Source organism: Ambystoma mexicanum, chromosome 4p (genome assembly GCF_040938575.1).
Source record: "Ambystoma mexicanum isolate Mex_15411 chromosome 4p, UKY_AmexF1_1, whole genome shotgun sequence".
NCBI classification, from domain to species: domain Eukaryota; kingdom Metazoa; phylum Chordata; class Amphibia; order Caudata; family Ambystomatidae; genus Ambystoma; species Ambystoma mexicanum.
In genome coordinates, this window is record NC_090927.1 from 116,750,451 (window position 1) to 116,772,094 (window position 21,644).

A 21,644-nucleotide genomic window follows, 5' to 3' on the forward strand; every position below is an offset into this window, starting at 1 on the left:
TTTTCACAATTTCCAGTCCTAATGCTAAAGGATGCATGCAGGGGATCTGGGGGCACCCTCCGAGGCACTGTATCTCAAGCAAAGAGTGGGCAGATTGCAGTGGTCTTCTTTCGGAAACCTCGCTGAGCTAACAGCAAGGGAACAATCCATAATCTGGATGCAAGGAAAAGGTTATTCAGAAACCTCTTATGTAACTAATGGAAATCAACGTGGGGCCCACAGTGAATTGCCAGGAACACAGATTAGAAGGGGTTTAGACCCATGAGCTGGGGGGGAAGAGGTAGGGTCCCAATTGCTGGCTCTGTACTTTCACAGTGTAAATTAATTAATTTGAAAGTGAATTTTGTTTCTGCCAAAGATAAAGTCAAATCGTAAAATATATTGAAAGAAAAAACTGTATTGGAGTAAAACATTTTGGATAGCAGGTCCTTTCTTCAAGCGGTTCTCATACAAATGAAGCAATATGTTCCTTTTTAGGAAGAGGTGTGTGATGTGCACTTAGTGCGACTTAGATAAATGACTCGGCCATTACCATAACTTCCTAACTTTGAGCAGCACGAGTCAGGTAAAACTAGAGCTGGTGTCGACTAACCAACCGCAGCACCCTCATTCTGCCTATCGACGGGCCATAAAAGGCCATACATTGCTGATACAGGCCTCAGGGATATCTTCAACATACAACAAATCCAAGGGCTAAGTGTCCTCCTTCAATATCTGTGCAACCAGATTCAAATACTGGCCAGGCAGACTCAGCTCTTGTGTCTTTTTGAGGTTGGTCAATTGGGCACTGTTGAGTTGGGTAATGATAAAACCGGTTATCGGCATCAAGAGACATTTTTGTTGATTCTATGTGCTATGTAAAAATGGTAAATCGGTATTAATAAAGTAACTCCACTACTTACCCGCCCAGAGAGACACCGACAGCAAGGACCGGAGCCTCGGGGTATAAGCTCTTCACATGAGAGATCACAGTTTCCAAGTCTTCAGTGTTGGCTGCACAGAAGGTGCGGTAAGTCTGAAAAACAAGATCACGACGTATGAAGGTTAGAGCGGTCGCAGGGAATGCATCATGGTTTGAGTCTTCGAGGACCAGCCAACACCATGGGATCAAATGGGATGGAGAGCCACACGAGGGACGCGCAGCCAGAAGTAAGTCATGCCTAGCAGTTCAAGAGATCAGGCTGGAATGAGCGGGCATTCAGAAAGAAACCGAGCATGCTCCTGCATCAGCCCTCATACGGCCGCTGGTTCGGGCAATAAGCACCTAAAGGACATTTATGTGTGGTACTATACCACCCTCATCCATCGTTCTACTAAACCCAACAGCCCAGTATCACCATGGGCACCCAGAAGGGAGCCTCTCAGCACTAGCACCCAAAATCCTGTATCATGAGCATCAGACCACAGGGACTAGCCCCCAACCCGACTGACACTCGCAGCATGACAGCCCACCTGTGCAAAAGAACAAGGCTGACATTCGCCATATGACCACATAGCTAGAGGGCCACAATAAAGAGAAAGATCCATTCTCAGAACAGCTTGACATGGTCAAAGGGGCCCAGTTTAAGGCATGAAAGCCACAATCCACAGAAGCATCGCAGGAGCATAGGGGCATCTGCCCGCTCTCATATACACTTTTGAGTCATGGCGGGACTACATGGCCATTTGCGGTGGTCCTCTGTGAATTTGGGCAAGCAACTGAGGCACGTGAGAGAGCATAACCTCCACTTTGGTCAAGTGAAAGAAGGACCTCCCAACCCCACGCTCGAAGAAATGGGGCACATTATAGCAAAATCCTTCAGAGGAAACTGGAAATAAAGTAATTGAATTTTCAGGCAGTTCTGAAGTTGTACATGACATTATTTTAGAGTTCAGTATGCCACAGTACGTAGCTGCATTTCACCAGATCCGTTATGTGGTCATTTGAAAAATTTGTGCCGGCTAACAACGGTGGATGTACAATCCAAATATTTGTAACGCATCAATAAAATAGAGTTGATTCAGAATGCTATAGCCAAATTGTGAAAACATGCCAATCTTATTCAAATATGCCAATCATCCTAGCTTCAAATGTTCTTATATTTTTCCTGTATAGCTGCTTATAACATGTACTTGAATCAACAACTCGATGTCAATATTTTTTTGCTGCTGTTAATCCATCTAATAATACACTTTTTTGCAAGACCAGTGCGTTACTACCCACACAGCGGCCAGATGCATGGTCCTATAGTCGGATGTGTGACTTTTCCAGGCATAGCTAGGCTGTGGACGCAGCTTCAGACAAAGGATTTGCACTGACCATTACTGGCATAAATAGGCGGAGGCCGCAGCCTCACAAAAATGGTATGAAATGCTCCTGTGTCGCATACTGGAGCTGACATGGCATATACTGTATTTTTTCATGTTACCCTAGAGAACCAGTTGTATATTGGATGGCTTCTTACCCAACGTTGCTCAAAATATTTACAAAACCGACTGTATAAAGAATTTAAATAGAAAGTAGATTTTAAATATTTTAGATGGGAAAACAAGCAAACTAGTTTTAAATCCAGTGACAGGAGATATAATGCTCATAATGGACGCTGGGAGTCATTACGAGATTGGAGGTAAGTAACAGTCCTTACCGGCATAGGGCAAATACTGTGTCTGTGTAGTAAAGAACCCGCTAATAGAGGGCTATTACAAGTTTGCATGCATGAGCTTAGCGGCATGCCGCTAACGACATTACCGGCATGCTGCTAAAGTCCCAAAAATGGCCCTTAGCGGCATCATAGAAAGCGCAGAAAGCACAACCGCCGACGTCCTCCTCCAAATAACGTGATCGCATCAATGGATACGGCATTAGCGGGCACCGCTATCAGCGGTGACGACTAATAAGCGGAACCGGAAGTAACGTCATTGCGCCGGAACGAGAAAGCGCACAGCGGCCATCTTGAAAAATCACAATCCATTGCAATCCCATGGCTACAGGCACCGAAATCCATTACCGAGATCCCAGCCTGCCAGAAAATGACACAGTCCATCCTCAAAGGCACCCCTCGTCTGCACAAACAACGTTTCTGCAACAAGGAGCTAAACATGCTGGCTGAAACCCTGGTCCAGCATGCAGATGTGGTGTTCAGCACAGACCTGCGCCGTGCGACACAAATCAAGAAACAGATCTGGGAGGAGGTGGCCCAGAAGGTGTCTACACTGGGGACAACGACACGCAATACAAAGGAATGCCGGAAAAGGTGGGATGACCTGGGGCTGCATGTCAGCAACATACTGACTACCAACCGTCAGCAGGCCCAGGCAACAGGAAGCGAACCATCCGCGCCCATCAAGCTAGCACAGTGGGAGGAAACGTGTTGCTCCCCGACACACATGGATGCCATTGATGGGGTCAGGCGTGCTGAGACAGGAGTAACATCGGCTGACTAATGTGAGGGAGCGTTGGCACTACACAAAAGCGTACACACACAACCAACACAAATCCAATGGCTGAATCTAAATGGCAAGTTGATGACAGCAAGTGCATTGCCAATCACCACCCACCTAATGAGTGCCCAACAGAAATGCCACACCCCTGTCACAGACACACGCAACCAACCCCACTGTCACAAACCAGTGTCCAATTCCAAACCGAAGTACCATCAGCATGCAGACACACACATGCAGCACTGCAGAGAAGCAGGCCCCTCCAGTGTCACATCCCACTGCACGGTGCAGACATCTCCACCACCAAATGTACACAAGAGCGCTAGGGACACATCACATGGCACGCACACCCTGAGGCATGTACACTGCACGCAAACCATGACACACCCGTAATCCACCAAGCAAACTGCATGCACAACATGGATGCGCTAGAAGGACGCACAGGCACTGCACCACACACCCAACACCTGTAAGCACCATGTCTGCCCCTCCAACATGCAGACAGCAATGCACAGGACCCAAAATGTACTTACATTAATATATGTTGGATGTCCCTATACCCATGACTCATGTCCTGTCTCTCCATCCCATACAGACACAGTATCAGACAGCGATGACTGGCCACCGCAGAAACAAAGCCAACAGCATCACGCAGATGTAGAGGTGAAGATGATGGCACCAGGCCCTCCACGTCAAGGGCCGGGCGAATGAAAACCAACACCCCCATGCCACAGCGGTCCAGTAAACCTGGCCACAGGCCGTAGGCCCTGAGGAACATCCACCCCCGACACATGGGAATGTGTACTGGCCTGGGGAATTGGGTGCCATCACTGCACACCTGCCCCCAAGCCCACAGACCAAACGACCCCTGCCCCACTGCAGCCAGCTCATGTGGACGAGGAGGGTACACCAACAGCCAGCAATGGTGAGACTCCTCAGTCACCGGCCACTAGTGACCCAGGGGAGGTGGCTGAATTCGCAACAAATGGTGCAGAGGATGATGTCCAACAGGACGAGGCTGACACGGCAGGGCAATGCATGTCGGAGGACACTGAGGGAACACCATCCATGGGGCACACACCGCAGCACTCTCTGGGAAATGGGTCGTGTGGTGGTAGCTCCGGGGGAGGAGACTGCTGGACCCATATTCAGCCCTCAAATCAGTCCAACTCCAGCTCCCATGCGACCACCAGCAGTCAATGACATACGTGGCCTAGAGGCCTGCATCACCCGCATGGAGGAGCGTCAGCAGTCCATGGGCGAGATGTTGCAACAATTCATCACAGTAGGGGAAGCCACATGCCAGGCCCACCGTGACAGCACACAGGCACTCACCCGTGCTGTGAACCACGTTGCCAGGCGGGTGCACCAGGGCATGGAATCAGTCACCCAGGCACTTACACATTTGGCTGCCACCATGGCACAACGCCCTGCAGCACCTGCCGAGTCACAACCCCCGCCATCCATGAGCAGTACCCCTGTAAGCTCAGCTCAGACAAGCCCAGTGCGTAGGTCGCTACGCACCATGCGCCGGCCAGGGGAGCCTCAGCCTCCTTGCAAAAGAGGCCGACTGTAGCTGGACAGACACGTGGGATGGAGGCTGTTAGAAATCATATTGTGTGCCGCGACGTGGGTGTGTGGGGGAGTTGAGGGATGGGGGTGTTTGGGGGTCATGGTGGGGGGTTAGAGGGATGAGTGGTGGAGGGTGGTGGGAGGGGACAAGGGTGGGTGGGTAGACTCAGTTGCATGGTGGGTGGGCTGTTCATCTATGTAAATAGTTTCATTGATACATCTCATTTGGAAACAATTGCTTATTGCGTGCGTCTGAATTTAATGCCAAACAGTGTACACTGCCCAGAGTCCCCCGATCCCAGTGCACAGTGAGTGGGAATTGATGCACCCTCTTCATCACAGTGCATCAAACGTAAATGTCCATCACTGATTGGCGCACAGCACGTCCCTCATGGGCATTGGCACATGGCTGATGTACTCCTCATCCCCATCTTCACCCGGTGGTTGCTGGCCAATGACAGGTGGCAGGGGTAAGTTCCACCGAATGCACATGTTGAGCAGTATAGCACAGACCATGGTGATCTTATCCACCTTCTCAGGCCCGTGAAGGAGTGCTCCTTTGGCCTGTTGAAGGCAGCGGAAACGTGCCTTCAACAGGCCAAAGGTCTGCTCGATCACAACACGGGTATGGGTATGAACCCGATTGTACTCCTCTTCGTGCCTGGTTTGCGGGATCCGAATAGGGGTGAGGAGCCATGGATTCAAGGGATAGCCACCATCACCTGCAGGGGAGCACAATGAGGTATGGTTGACTCAATTTCTGGCATTACACCTGTAGTAATCACTGTCATGGCTGCAACTATTTGGTGTTTACATGCACATGTCCCTGGATGTATGCATACAGGTACATTTGTCACAATGTGTGCTGGACAATGGTCTGCAGGTGTGGATTGCGTTTTCCAGATGTTGCAGGGTGTTTACTTACATGCTCTTGCAGATGTCCTGTATTGTGCTTTGCTGCATTCATGTGTGTTAGGCATACTCACTGCATGTTGCTGGATTGTGTTGCAGCGGGTATGCTCAGTTGATGTGCAGTGGACGCGTTGAGGGATGTGGCCTGCTTCTACGTATGGCGTATCGTCATTGGTGTAAACATTGGTTTTATGTAAGGCATTGTTGGGTCTCGTTCAGGTCGGAAACTGTAGGGCCACAGTGTTATGCTGTATGTGCTGTCTCCACCCACCCCCCAATCCCACACAGGTGGAGTATTCATACCCCTCCAACTGCACTTCCATGGGCCTGTCAGGCGGCTTACTGAGCAGCCAGGCACATCGTCCAACATGTCGCTCCATGTAGCGGGGTAGTGAGGAGTTCCGCAGCACCATGGCATCATGTGTGGATCCGGGATATCGGGCACAACAATGTGTAGTGATCTTGCTGGAGTCATATACCATCTGCACATTGATGGAGTGGTATTGCTTATGATTTCGGTACACAACCTCTATGGCATGTGGGACCATAAATTCAGCATGGGTGCAGTAGAGGGCACTGATGCAATTGGCCATGCCTGCCACTGCATGCAAGCCATCTTTAGTGTCAGCGAGCTACTGGCCAGTCCGTGGTAGGGATATGTGGTTGTGTGCGTGCTTCAGGAGGGCATCCAGCACTTGGGTCAGCATGCATGGAAGGAGAGGTTGGGATATGCCATGCAGCTGGCCCACTGTGTGCTGGTAGGTACCTGTGGCCAGGAAGTGGTGCACATACACTACCTTCAGTAGAGGGGGGGATGGCAGTGCGTATTTCAATCAGGCTGACGATGTCGACGTGCATCACGTCCACTATGGTGGTGATGGTATCCCGGTCCAGACGGTACAGGGTGTGGGTCTGCTCAGAGGTTAGGTTGAATGGACTGGTTCTGATGGGAGGGATTGGGGGCTGCCTGCGTAGTACCACTGGCTTCACTGGTGGGGCATGCTGGGCCTGTCTCACCCTCCTTCTCCTCCTTTGTCTCTCCTCTGTGGTGCCTGCTGTTGTTGTTGCTGATGTAGCAATGCAACCATGTCCTCCAGCCCCAGTATAGCTACTACTAGTGGAATCATTTTGGTGTGGAAAGGGGTTTGGTGTGTGGGTGTGCTCCTTTTCTGCTGGCCCAGACTCCATTGCCTCCGACTGTGCTGATTGTGTGCACCTGTGGCAGTTGGTAACACTGCACATAGCAGTTTACGGTTGGTTTGCGGTGCCGGTATTGCCTGCATGCCGGAATCCCGTTTTAGTGTCTTCATGATGCCGGTATTTGCAAGTACGCCTGACTTGTGATCTCCTCCTGTTAGCGGCATCCCAGTATTGCCAGCCCAAAGGGCCGCTTGCCCGCGCCCATGCCACTATTAGCGACAATGGTTTTAGCGGCGCCGCTAATACGGGGTTCTTGAGTCGGAATAGCCCGGAGCGGTATGCAGTGCCGGTAATCCTTTACCGGCATCGTTTTTCCTTTACCTCCAACCACGTAATGACCCCCTCTGTATCAGTTAACAAAACTCAAAGCGGAATGCCAGAAGAGTTTCTAGCATTTACAAGGGTACCTCCACCACATATCCGGTGACTTCCAAAGTATAACCAAGTAGAAGTCAAATAAGGCATTGTGCAGCTAATAATGTGATGCTCAAAGCGCAGTCCTACGAATGGTGCTACTCCAGTACATTGCAGCACTCTGAGGCATGCAAGAGTTCTGTCCAACGTGCCAGCCTGTAGATTAAAACATTGCTGTACCAACTTCCACGTTGCTGAGCTAGTTTCAAAAGTGCCACAGTAAATTGCATATGGTAAAGCCATTTCCAATAGCGCCATCTTAGTTTAACTACATTTAAACATTCATTCTAGCTGCTACATTGCCTCCAGAAATTTAAAATACCCGTTTTAACATTCCATGCCGACTTTGCCACAAATAGGTCCATGTGTATGCTACATTATATACTAGACACAAAACGTCTATGCCAGTTTCAACAGTTCATGCCAGCTTTGCCTCAGTTGAGCATATGGACGCAATAGTTTCTACAATGCTCTGGGAAAATGACCATCCTTCACCTTGCATCTCAGATGAATGCATGTCAAAGTCCCCCTACAGCTCTGCATTACCCTCAGAGTAGCCCCATGCCACCAGAATTACCCCATTTTGCTTCAATGATGCCCCACAGTAATTCATGTTGAATTCACAAATGCAGTTCACATTGCCGAGACTAGTCTACTCAATTTCAAATTGCCCATATAACTATCCCTGCTACTAATATTGCCCTCAGAATCGCCCTGTGCTATCATTCTGCCCAGCAATTGCCCCAATACTCGCTCCTAATGTCCTGTAACTGATTGAGGCCACAATATTGCCCTATCCTTCACATGCAATGCACTCACATCTGCCCCATGGCTCAAATGACTATCCCAGGCTTTCTCCATGCTACTAACATCCCCCCAGAGACACTAGAATGCCACGTACTTTGCTCCCAATACCCATGCCTTGGTACCAGTGCCGCCAATCTGCTGTGCACAGGACCACCTCACGTACGCCAAACACTTCCCTTAAATTTGGCAGTTAGCCCTCCATTGTCCCCAGGACACGGCAGGACACAAGCATGCAAAACCCAAAAGTGTAGTCGCCAAAGACCGGGTCACTCCTTCCATCGAGCCCTGCTCTCTCATGCAGGGGATGGGATCAGTGAAGAGACATCCCCCACCGGCTATGGCAGGAGGCTAAAGCGAGGTCAGTGGCGGAGGCAGCTTTGGTGCTGGTGGGGAGGGCGCATAGCTACTAAACGGGCACCAAGATTGTAAATTATTCATGGGTGAGCCCTTCACGGGTGGTGAATATTTTCAGTGAAGGGGCCTAAATATTGCCTCATATTAGTGCGAGCGAGCAGGCATCGTGAGGGAGCCTAAAATAATTAAGGACGGTATGGTGGGGTTTGTAGGAGACATCCCTTCTCCTTCTCATGAATCCCCCCTTCCCCCAGACAGTTTTTAAATAATGTGCTCATATTATGCATTTTCCAGCAAATTTAGAAAAATTAGGTAAGAATCCATTCAATATGCAACTGGTTCTCTACTCTAGGGTAACATGAAAACATCCAGTACATGCCATGTCACCCCCAGTACCCGACAGGAGAATTTCATACCATTTTCATGAGGCTCCGGCAACAGCCTATCTATGCCAGTAATGGTCAGTGCAAATCCCTTGTATGAAGCTGCTTCCACAACCTATCTATGCCTGGAAAAGTCACACACCAGAGTACAGAGTCATAACTCTTCACTTATCCCCTTAATATTCCATAGGATGTACTTAAAACCAGAGACCGTCGCACATGCTCCAATACTCCATCTAACAAGTTACTCACTTTCCGATCTATCAGTACATGCATGAATTTAATTTTCAAAATAACTAGAAATTGCCAAACGAGGTGCAAAACCGGAAGATAAGAAAGAACGAGGTGAGCCCAATTCAAGAGACTGTTCAAGTATTTTGCTAAACCGAGAAACTATTGAAAAAGTTACTCACCAGCAGCTCTTCTCCTCCAAACCCTCTGTTGTTAAATACAATGGCTCTGTAAAAAGGCAAGAAGAACAGTTGGCGTCAGTAGGCAGCTAGAAAGGTCATTATCACGCCTTGTAAAGACTAGAACAACCCTACGTTTCCTTTCACGACATACATGGAAAATGTCTCTTGGGGTGGGAGGGCTGCAGGATCAGTGGGAGCATTTGAAGAGGGCATACTCCTTCCAGGTGATGCACAGATAGGAGCCATGATTTGCATTTGGCAATGCAACGCATGCACCTGGCAGTGTGGATGCGGGACCTCATGCACATGTGGGAATGGCGCTACTGTAATGCGAGTATTTGTATTTGTATATTGTTTATTTGTAAAGCGCATCCAGGCCCATGGGCAACCGGGCGCATCAACTTACATACAAGTTACAGAATGTTACAGTTAAAGTTGCATACAGTAGAACAAGAAAATAGGTTGAAACCAGGCAGGAGGCTCGGCTCATTTACATGGTTTTTATAGGATTAGCAGACAAGTCAGTAATGGTAAGCAAATAAGTATAAGTACAGTAATGAAGACTATAGAACAGGAATCTAAAGAAGTTAGACTGTCATTGTGTCCACAGTCCACGCATGGTTGCATAGTTTGCTAGCTCAAAGGCGGGTCACTTTACTTATTACTATCTATGGCTCAGTGCAGAATAGGAAGTAGCCCGTCCAAGTCCTCCACGGATGCCAAATTTTGTGTTAGGTAAATTCTCAACTTTTGCAACTTTCTCTGTTATAGACTTGCTTTTGGGGCGAGTGTGGCCTTTGTAGCCTCAGTCATCTGGCCAACTCACATTTTTGTGGGCACCGTCAGTACCCATGGCTTCTACCCCATGGGACAGTTTTCCCTGTTTACATAGTAACACAAGCCAACTTCCGTGGAATGTTACAGGGACACGTGGGTCCCATTTTCTATTTACCGAGCAACATTTTTGCTACATTTCTGATGGTTCATAGACATAATTTCGAATACAAAATATTCGAAAGTCAAAAAGTTGAAAAAAAAAACGTCAAAAAAAAAATGTCGAATTTGTTTTTAATGACGTTTTTTTTCGAAATGGGGGGGTTCCCCCCTTTTTTTATTTTTACCTATTTTTTTCACAGAAACTAGAGCCCAAAAAAAATATCAAAAAAAAAAAAAACAATTCGACATTTTTTTTTTCGACATTTTTGATTCGACTTTTTTGACTTTCGAAATTATGTTTTCGAAATTATGACTGGACACCATTTCTGATGTGTATAGGTTGGTGGCAGTGAACAGTGTTTTACACTCTCTCCCAATGCACTACCATTCACCAGCTGTTTTACAGCGATAATGCCATTTTGAGTACAACATACTCAAAATGGCTGCTAATCGTAGCACACACCCTGCTCTTTGTGCCATCCTGCTTTTTAATCATCTGCCTGCTCTATGGTTGGAAGCTCCCAAAAAAGTTAAAGTATTTTGCGGGTTCCAGCCTTCTATTCCCAGTCAGTGCTTTGTGGGCCTGGAACTTGGACTTTGATTATCTGGTCCCAATCCACATTCCAGATAGGGCAAGTATGTTGCCGGGCAGTGTGAGAAACCAGAAGGTGTCTCACCCACTAGTCCTCGGGATATGTCATTCAGATGGACAGGACACGGCGATCGCTTTTGGATCCAGTTCCTGGGGGTGGACCAGTGTGAGAGGATCACCTGGGTGAGGGGTTTTCTGGGAGTGGGACACCGGACAGCGAGATGCGGTTTCCACTTCCCTATAACACCTTTAGCCCATCCTATCAGGAAGAATATTTAGGAACTCCACACCCACTACCCCCTTTTTATAACACAAACACTTTCACACAGACAGCCCTCTATGGGAGAAAACAGACGAACACCCGAGCAGTATATCTGAAGTGTCCCAATAAAATGGTCAGGCAATTACTGACCATCACACACACCTGACTTCCATTAAGCTTTCCTACACGGAAAAAAGGCGGAGCATGAGAGCACACTTTGAGCGAGGCAAAGCACACAAGGAAACAACATTTTCGAGACAGAAGCTTAACGAGAGAAGAAAGACGGCAAAACAGAAGGGGATCTCAAGGAGGGATATTCCCTTCACCTTTTTGACAAGGAACCATTACTTTCCAAAACCCTTGAGAATAGAAAGCCTAAGACCATCAAACCAGGCTGATGAATCCCACATTGTGTGTCAGAGATACTCGAGGCCCTCCTGCATCAATAATCAAGGACGGGGAGAAGCAGCAGCCGCTGTGGTACCGTCCTTGGCTCCAAGAACAAAACAGCGTCAGTGTAATCCGGTGAGTTGGGGAGACCGACACAAGACCGGTCTGTGTTGAAGCCAAGGATGGAAGTAACAACACTGTATGGCGAGTTCTGGAACAAACATTGTTAATACAAGTGTGATAAGAGACGCAGGGAAAGTTGAACTGCTGATGAGTGATTGAACTTTAAAAGCAAGATGCAATACCTTTGACAGAATGGTGCGGCGCTTCGTGGGTGCTCAATCGAAGGTCTCTGTAAGGTATCCAGCTGAGAAGTGGCAAAGGTGAAAGTGAGAAAAGGTCATATCAAGGCGAGAATGAGTAATTGTGAATTGAAGTGGTCCTGTGACGGGTCAAGCAAAATCCTGCGCACAGTCGAAAGTGTTTGATTTTGATGAAGTAAAGAAAGTTTGGAAAAGTAGATACATTTGGTCCGAGCCCAGTGGGTACGAGCCCGGCGGAGGGGAACCCGGGCTGAACAGTAAATCATCCAAGAAGGTTTTGTGTTAAAGTGGCTCTGAGCCCGGCGCAGGGGGACCCGGGTTGAACAGAAGATCACCCGAAAAGTTTTATATGTGAAACCTTGAGAAGAAAGGAACTTTAAATGTTTGCCGAGTTGCATCAGGCCCTCTGAAATAAGAGACTTTGAATGGCAGAGACACTTGCCACCGAATGCCCTCATGTTGAGATTTTGAACGGCATCCCCATGCTAGAGAAGCCAGAGATTGATTGATTGATATTTTATTTCTATCGCGCTCGTACACAAGTGTTTCAGAGCGCGACAAGGCAAGGGAGGAGAACAGGGGAGAACAAAACAGCGATCTTACTACGCCCAGTGACATTGAGAACGCGCAAGTGCATGGGAGAGGGGGGAGGGGAAAAGTGCGAAGCAGAGGCGAAACAGATAAATAACAATAAATAAATAATAAAGGCAACAAACAGTGGTAATGCAGCCAGCAATTTGCAAGTGCTAGGTTTAAGGCAGCAGACAGGGTAGGTCCGATAAGTGCAGGAAGAAAAAGGGGGGGCTTTATGGGTACAGATACAGACCCCAGTGCAAGGGGTGGCCCGGAGGCAGTGCGGGAGTGCGACAGGATGAGCAGGTACCTGGGCCCAAAAGACAGAGGGTGGCCAGGTGCACGGTGCCAAGAGAGAACAGATCAGCAGGGGAGAGGGGGAGCGAAGGCAGAAGAAAAGAGGAAGGTCTTGAGGTGCTTCCGGATCCGGAGCTGGTTCTCCTCAAGTTTTAGAGTGGCAGGGAGGCTGTTCCAGAGGGAGGCCCCAGCCGAAGACAGAGATCTACCACCAGCTTGTTTCTTAGAAAAACGACTGACCCTGAGTGAGTTGGAGGTAGAGGAGCGAAGAGCTCGAGAGGGGAGGTATTTGCGGAGGGATAGCTGAAGGTATTTTGGACCCAGGCCCCAGAAAGCCTTGTGGACAATGCAGAGGGTTTTGAATTTAATCCTTGCATCCACTGGGAGCCAGTGAAGAGATTTCAGAGCTGGAGAGATACGATCTCAGGGCTTGAGGCCAAGGACAAGTCTTGCAGTCCTGTTCTGGATTAGTTGCAGAGGGCGGAGAGTAGAGGCAGGTAGATTTAGAAAGAGGCTGTTACAATAGTCCAAGCTAGAGAGAACCAGAGCTTGAGATACCATGAGCTTCTGGGGGAAGGAGAGGAAAGGCAGAGTACCTTTGAGGAGGTGCAGTCGGAAATTTGACTTTTTAGAGATCTCAAGAGATGTGGGCGGAGAAGGAAAGGGTGGAGTCAAAGCGGACCCCGAGGTTCTTAGCCTCGCAGGTGGGGGTAGGAGGAGGGCCAAGGGAGGCCGGCCAGAGAGTGAGGGGAAAGGATGGTGAAGGTTTGCCGATGAGGAGGATCTCCGTCTTGCTGGCATTCAGACAAAGATCATTGGCGGCACACCAATCTTGAATAGCAGTTAGGCAATCAGAGATGAGAGAGGGAGAGGAGGTGGCAGAGGGCAGCCTGAAAATGAGTTGAGTGTCATCATCGTAGCACTGGAAATTTGAGCAGAAAATGGCAATGCAGTGGGCGAGAGTGAGAGAGTGAGCTAAACTCGAGGGTGCTGCCGTGTCCCGTGCTGACATTGAGGGGAATGGAAGCCAATGGCTTGAATATCCTGACATATTTCTTGAACACTCTTTCTTTTGCATAACATTGTTTCCCAGACTATTTGTGTTTAAAAGTAAGGATTGGCAATGGGTTTATTAGTATAGGCCCTTTTATTTTGACAAACTCGACTAGGACTGCATTATTATTTGATGGTCGTCGCTTGTTCGCATCTTTAGATTAGGTGTTTTTCAAACCCAAATGAAGTTCACTAAACACCCTTGAACTGTGATCACTTGTGTCTGTCTTACTGTTTGATACCATGCTTTCCTTACAGTAGCAGGCTGCCCATTATTGGACAGCCACTATCTGTTGGAATAGAGCAAACCTTCCCATTGGTGGACTAGGGTGGCGCTACAGCAGAATTTGGAATCTAGTCAATTGCAGTAGAAGAGAGGCATTTTTTTGGAACCAGAGTTCTACTGCCAGCAAGATTGGAGGCTGCTGACCCTGTCTGGGGTCGTCATGCCAACTAACCCTACATGCAACCTCCTGGGGGTCATCAATCATCGTGGAGGTTGGTCACTTTTCATTGTTGTCCTTTTCTACCAGTTAGTGGATCCCTAGAACCGTACCTTCTCCAAGAGACTGAAACTTCTGCTAGCTGGCCCATGGCCCCTGGACTTCTGGCAGCCAGACCAAACATGCAAATAGTTTCTCCCTGCCACCCCCCACTTATCTGGTGGTGTTGATTCTGGAATCAAGAGTTTGGGAGCACAATCTGCCTACTAGAAATAGTGCCCTGCTCACACCATAGGGATTCAATAGGCAGCAAGTGTGTATAGGTGTTATAAGGAACTCATGGTGGCAACAGTAAAGACAGACACAAGTGATCACAGTTCAAGGGTGTTTATTGAACTGTATAAATGGGTGAGGAAAAATGCCTAATCTAAACATAAATCTAAGAGGGGAGTAAGCTACAACTATCAAATAATAATAAGGCATTCCTAGTGGCGTCTTGTCAAATAAAAAGGGACTATACAAAAAAAAAAAATAAACTGTTGCCAATCCTTACCGCTAAGTTACAAAATAGTCTAGGAAATGTTCACCAGAAAAGAAAGTAGTGTTCACAAAATGATAAGTCAGGGTGGTATAACTGGGGTCTCCCTTCCCCACGTTTTTAGCACGGGACAAGGTGGGACTCTTGAGCACAGCACACTCCTGGGCTTCTCCAGCACAAGCTTACAGTTCGTTGCCAAAATATCAGGGCCTTCTGTGGCCAAGTCTCTTTTACACCGAGTCTCTTGCCTCAGAGGGCCTGATGTGCTATAAACAACAAAACAAAAGTTCCTTTCTGCAATCTTCCCGTCGGGTGATTTCCCTTCACCCGTGGATCCCCCTCTACCGGGCTCTGATCCTTTTGCAACGTGGGCCTCACTCAGTCGGGTCGACTACAGCCTTTCGTTCAAGATATAAGGAACTTGTAATATTCAAGAGTCTCAATGTCTTTTTAAACAAGCGTTGATTGTAGACATCCCACAGCCGGGTTCACACTTGTCGACACAATGTTTACAGTGATTTATGCTTTGCTCTCATTCGCTGGTATCCCTCAGCCAGGTTCACATTTGTCAGTTTAATACAGTTCACTTAGTTGTAACACCTTGCAAGATTTACTTCCCCTAGCTTTTTCCAGCCGCTGGTCAGGCATTTTCTTAAGACCCAGTTAGGCTTTCTTTTAGCCCCCAGTCAGGCTTCACACATTCACCGTTCGTTTGGCGTTTCCCTCAGCCAGACGCAAATGCCCGTTTCACAATGTCAAAACTTTGGTAATGGGTGTCATGATTCCTGCCCCTAATGTCCCCAGCCCTCCAAGATGTCAGGCTGGAGCCAGACCACGATCACCTACATGGCCCTCAAGGGCCTCTCCATCCCTCCAAAGACCCACTTGGAATCAGACTTGGCGCTTGTGGCACCAGACTCACTCACTCCCATAGGATAACATTGGGGATAGGACTTGTAGTGCATTGATGGGGACAGGATGGATGCCTCCACATATTCCGGTTCCCAGAACTGCATGTGCAGTCTAGTCTTTTGGGTGTGGTTCAGCCCAGAGACACCTGGGATACCCAGAGACTATTTAAGCCATGCCCAGGCTGAGAAACATGCTTTGTGTTTTCTGCACCTGCAGCGTGACACTCACCGTGTTCGGATCGGTCTCCAGTAGGCCTGCATCTTTCTTCTGTGCTCAAGCTCCTGCAAGAATAAGAACACAGTTAGGAACAGCCTTACCTTGCAGCGCTTCTGCCCATCATTCATCGCTCCTTCTGTTCTGCGGGCATCTTCGGTGGTGTCATTCCCATCCCGGCATGCCGCTTCCTAAGGAAAAGGGAGAAGAACAGGAAAAAGGCATTAGTAAGCATTCAGCAAATCTTTGCTTATTTTTTAAAGACTGTACGAGCTTCAAACGCTTACCTGAATCCCAGCCGCTCTGAGGGAACTCTGTCTCTGGAACTTCTCATCCATCTGCAAGAGGGAAAAGACACTCCAGGTTAGCGTGGAAACATCTAGAGGCGCCGCATACTGCGCTTACTCACCGCATTTCTTCTTCATAACCGGCATCCACGCTGAAAACGTCGCGGCACCTAAAAGACACAGAAAAAGAACTCAGTTTAATACAAATACGAAAGGGTCGCATCACGCATCGCGCTCTCACTCACCTTCAGCGCTACTCATCTCAGCAGCACATCCCCATCCCAGGACGCCGGCCATCATCTAAGGAAGGAAAGGAACGAAGTTAGAGAACTGTTCAAAAGACTCATTATACTTACCTGTCGGACTCTTGCCAGTGAAGTAACTAGGCAGCAACGAGCCTGCATCAAAGCGCCCCTGCACTGAAAGCAGGACGGAGAACACACTATCCAAGAAAACAAGGTGAGCTGTGGATCAAAAGGAAGTCCAACTCCTGGGCCCAGCATGATGTTGGTAATGATGCAATGAAACTTTATGTCTGGTAGCAAAGCAGTAATGCTGGTCATGCCGCTTCTACACTTGGAGGAGAGCAGCATCCTGACAACTTTGATAAAAGCCAGGCATCTACCCGCAAAAACTACGTAAGAAGTGTCAGAGAACGTCAACCCCAAAGACCATGAGTGCTATTGAGCCAGTTAACAGAGAAGAGGGGAGAAAGGAACGACTGATTGAATACGGGCTTGCCGACAGCCGGCTTATTTCTATTGTTTTTCAATACTTCACCACATCATTACTGTTCTCTCTAATGCCCGGTATTGTGTTTTGTACAATAAAAACCCTTGAATTGTTAATACCTTTGTTCAGAGTCAGCAGTGGATCTCTCGGCCATAAAAGTATACACAGACTAATCATACTACCTTTCATAGCCTCAAAGAACAGAATCTACAAAACGGACGCTGCACAGGTAACAAATGTAAGATGTATGTCTGTATGGGATTTATAAAGGGCAAACCCACCTGGGATGCAGCAGAGTGAAATGCTTTGAGGTGCTGGGGTAGCAGAGGAACTTTGTTGAGCAGTGGCGCTCTGGAGGGGAAGAAGTATGGTTGAGTGGCGCGATCTGGGACACGTTCTTTGAAGAGTAGGGTCTTCAGGTCCTTCCTGAAGTGTAGGATGGAGGAGCCAGCATTGATAACCTGTTAGGGAAGGGAAATGCTAATTTCCTGGTTTTATTTTGGCCCTGTTGCAGTTCTTGGTTTCCAGGCAGTGATGTTGCGGCTTCTGGTGTTGTGCTACCCTCCACGGATGGCGAGTTTCTCAGATCAGGCAGAGTGGTGTTTTGGTTGCTACTGCTTTGTAGGTGATGCAGGCTGTCTTAAACAAGATGTATGCTTGAAAGGGTAGGCAGTGCAGGTTCTAGAGGCTGTGGGCGATGTGGTCAAATCTTCTTAGTCCTGTGAGGGGGTGTGCTTCAGCATGCTGGATGGCTTTCATAGAGGACAAGGTGGCATCTGGAACTCCTGCAAATAGGGTGTTCCCATCATCCTGGTGGGAGATTACCAAGGCTTCGACAACTGTTCCAGAATTTGAGGCAGGGATGAAAGGCGTGAATTTGCAGAGGAGCTTAAACTGGCATAATGCTGCTTGGGTATTATTGGTGATGTGCATTTTAGAGTCCATGGTAAAGCCAAGGAGTTAGCACTGGGTGACAGGTGAGGTGCTAATCCCTTGAGCTTCATGACAGTCAGCCAATAGGGGACTTGGACATGTCAGTTTCCCAGGTGAACAGATGTGGTCTTGAGGTTGTTACACAGGCTTAGATAAGGGAGAGACAGTCGATGGATGTCATTGGTGCAAATTATCGTTAGATAACAGCTGTCCGTCATCTGCACCTTGGTGTATCTTCTGTGTTGGCGAGGAGATCCCACAATGGTTTCACGTCGAGGTTAAAGAGGATGGTGATGGGGTGGAAACCTGGGGAGCTCTGCAGGTTACTCGGTGGTGCTGGCATCTGTGGGGGCCCATCTGTATGAGTTGGTTTCAGAAGAAGAGGTAGATGGAAAACCACTAAAGGACAGTTCCGTCAAAGCCCAGGCATGTGCCAAGGACGTTGAGGAGGGCGTCATAGTCAACAGTATCGAAGGTGGGAGACATGTTGAGTAGCACAAGTAAGCAGTGGTTCCATTTGTCATGGATGTCTAGAATGCCACTGATTACTTGGATGGTGGCGGTCTCTGTGCCGCATCATGGTTGAAAACAGTATTGGAAGTCCTGTAGAAGATTGTGCCGAGAGAATCTTTCGAACAACTGGATGGTGGCGGCCTTCTCAATCACTTTGCCAAAGAAGGGTAGATGCCTGGAGGGGGTTATATTTGGCCAGGTCTCCTGGGTCAAGTGTTGGTTTCTTCAGCAGGAGGATGATCTGTCCCATTTTCAATGCAATCGGGAAGCTGCATTGTGTGAGGGATGTGTTGATAATATTGGAAGTGAGAGTGCTACGCCTGTAATGACCTTCACAATGGAGGTGGGGATAGTGTAAAATATTCAGGTAGCGAGATATACATCACCAGTCGCCGGTCCTGGTATTGTGAAGGCAGTTGCAGGGCCATTTTTATGGCTCGCCAGTGCATAGTGATGAGGAATTCTTCTGAATGGAGAGTAGGTTACCTCCACTCGTTTGGCACATAAGGCAGATGTTTGAAGTGACTTAACGGTAGGCAGATGAGTTGCCTGGGCAACGCAGAGTGCAGAGGTATCAAAAAGTAAAGCTGCCTGAGCATGAGAGTCTTGCTACACAGTCCCGTCTCTTTAGAAGAAAAGGTGTGGATTGATACAATGATAAGAGAGTTCTCCATAAACTCAACGACACTGTGTAGTCTACATACAGATACTTACCTGTATCCTTCCTGGGCCGCCTGCCTCACCATGTGCAAGATATAAGTCTGTTCGCTGTTGCCCGTGAGGCCCGGCAGTAGAAGCACAGTGGGGCGAGTAGCCGAGTCTGGGTACCGCAGACTCTCTTCATTGTCTGACCAGTCCAGGGAAATCTGTCCCCCATCAGCAGTAGCAATTAACTCACTAGAAAAAAACAGTAAGGTCTCAGGACAGAGCAACACATGGCTACAATCAAAGTACAATTGTTGGCTAGTACATCTCAGAACCATGGCTTGAAATATTGTCCTTAATTGCAACACCTGAGACTTACACTGGTTCCATCACGTACATCAGTTTATAAACCATAGTGTATGAGACTCTCAGAGTACTCGAGTGTGAGAGTCTCCCCATATGCAATGGCTTGGTATCTCCATGGTAGACAAAAACATCTGCATCGATTAAAACACTGGTGCTTTCTTATCAGGTATTCCCTCAAATTAACACTTTCTGGACTTTTGAAGTCTTCCACAAACTTGTGAATGGCTCCTGTAAGTCAAGGACAATGAGACACCCAATGTGACAACATGGAGATTGGTCACCTGCAGCACCAGGGGCAGAAAGGGCTTATAAGTGCTATGCCCAACTGTCTGTACTTCAACCTGACCAAGTAGTGTCTCAGTCATAACTGTGAAATAGATAGAAACTGAAAAGTATACCCGCCCCATACTTTGGTGAGTGAGTAGTGTAAGTCTCCAAACAATAGTCTGGTAAGTACAAAAAAAAGAATGTCCAAGAAAGGTTTCATACAAATGTTCACTTTACTTATTTGGGATACCACCAACCTCCCCCACCCGCCCGCAAGGCAAGTACACAGGTAATGCAGGCTACAAGTTTATACTCTGCATATTTAATTCAGAAGAAAACAAAACTGAATTGGTCAAGTCGAACCTCATCTCTAGCGCCCAAAGTAAAAGACAAGGTGGTCAAGGAACCTACAATGCCTGGGAGTGCGGCATCTAGTCCGCGGGTTCCGTACCTCAGTCTTTTTAAAAAGGCTCCGAGTCAAGAAAGCTTCTCGACGTTCCTACTTGAGGATGCTCTGGGTCCTTTTACCAGTGCCCTTGAAAAATGAGAGCCTTTTTCTGCTCTTCACATACCAGGGATAGATGGCTTGACACACAAAAAGGCAATGGGACTTCCAGTGTGCCAAACGCAGGGGTAGCCTCTTGGTCATTCAGCAGGTCACCTCAATTGTTAAGGAAAATCCTGATGACCTGAATCCTCAGATCTGGAGACGCCATTTGGTAGTAAATAGGAAACTATGTATCCAGGGGTCAGAATTTCCTTTTCATTTAGGTTTCCTGGAATAGTGCTTTTCAGGTTTCTGGAGGATGCCTCTAGGTGTATTCAACAGTCAGTAAGTTGTAAATATACACATGAAGGTGGCACTCACTCCTAACCTTTACTCAGGTACCTCTCTTGTCTACCTATTTTCTGAATGTGCCCATTTGAAGCACATGGCACTTTGGTGTCTGATAGGCGGCCATTTCGCATTTCACCTGATAGTGCACCTGCAGAGCTACACACAAATCCACCACTTAAACATAGCAGCTATGCTACATGCTCACAGAACTTGAAACCAGCTCTGGTGTAACCACTGACATTGCATGTTTAGTAACAGATCATGTGTGGAAAGCTCGCACAGTTTATCCTCACGTTAGAAGCCTTCGGGTTTCACCCTAGGTTTTTAAGGGTAATCCATTACTCAATGTGCCTAGAGAGACGCGGCCTCACCTCACTGATGATGCCCAACAAGACAGAAACACGCGTCACTGGTTGCTGGTGGTCCTCTCAGTGCTCCACATTAGATTCTGAAGTGAGAGTATTTTACTCTTTATTTTTGAAAGATTTTTTAGGGAGTAAAAACATAAGTCCTTTTCCCAATGCGAGTTTTATAAACGAGTAAAAATATGTTCAACTATAAAACAGAAATGTTTTTTGCGAGAAATACTGTATTGCACATTTTAAAAGATACATTTCACCCCTTCTGGAATTATAGTGGTTTCTTCCAGTGGTACTACATGCATTACCGATCCAAACCCATCCATGCAGTAGTTTGGATGAAAGCAGGAGCAAAAGCTCCTATTTGTGCATTTCTCATGTTTTTATCAATTTTTTTACTCCCCATTTTTATTTTTGGGGTGTATTTGCCTATTTTAAAGCGAGTAAAAGTGGCCTATGCACCCCTTACCTGTAGGGCTGGGTCCTCTTGTTCAGTGGACTTAAACCTAGGCAGGGCAGGATACAACAGAACGCTATCTCTGCCCATTCATATGCCGCCTGTCCTTGGAATAGAAGCTAAGTACTAGACGTTCCTAGGAACCACTGTGCATTTGTTGTGGATTCTGTAAAATGCACGCTGCATCTTGGCTACACTGGCTTGCACTCCGGCATCCACTTTGGATGATGCCAACGATAC

The 21,644-nt window shown here is 47.7% G+C and overlaps 1 protein-coding gene across 3 annotated transcripts in view; it reads right to left on the reverse strand.

The window, feature by feature from the left end:
- ABHD1 (abhydrolase domain containing 1) overlaps positions 1-21,644 on the reverse strand; it is a 91,701-nt gene that overhangs the window by 31,536 nt on the left and 38,521 nt on the right. For 2 of the 3 annotated variants that reach the window (XM_069605511.1, XM_069605513.1), the window contains exons 3-5: positions 19,187-19,369; positions 9,476-9,521; positions 903-1,015 (exon numbers count right to left, since the gene is read on the reverse strand). In XM_069605511.1, coding sequence (XP_069461612.1) covers positions 903-1,015; positions 9,476-9,521; positions 19,187-19,369 — 342 coding nt within the window. The remainder of the gene's footprint in view (positions 1-902; positions 1,016-9,475; positions 9,522-19,186; positions 19,370-21,644) is intronic. The other variant, XM_069605514.1, reaches the window with a different exon arrangement.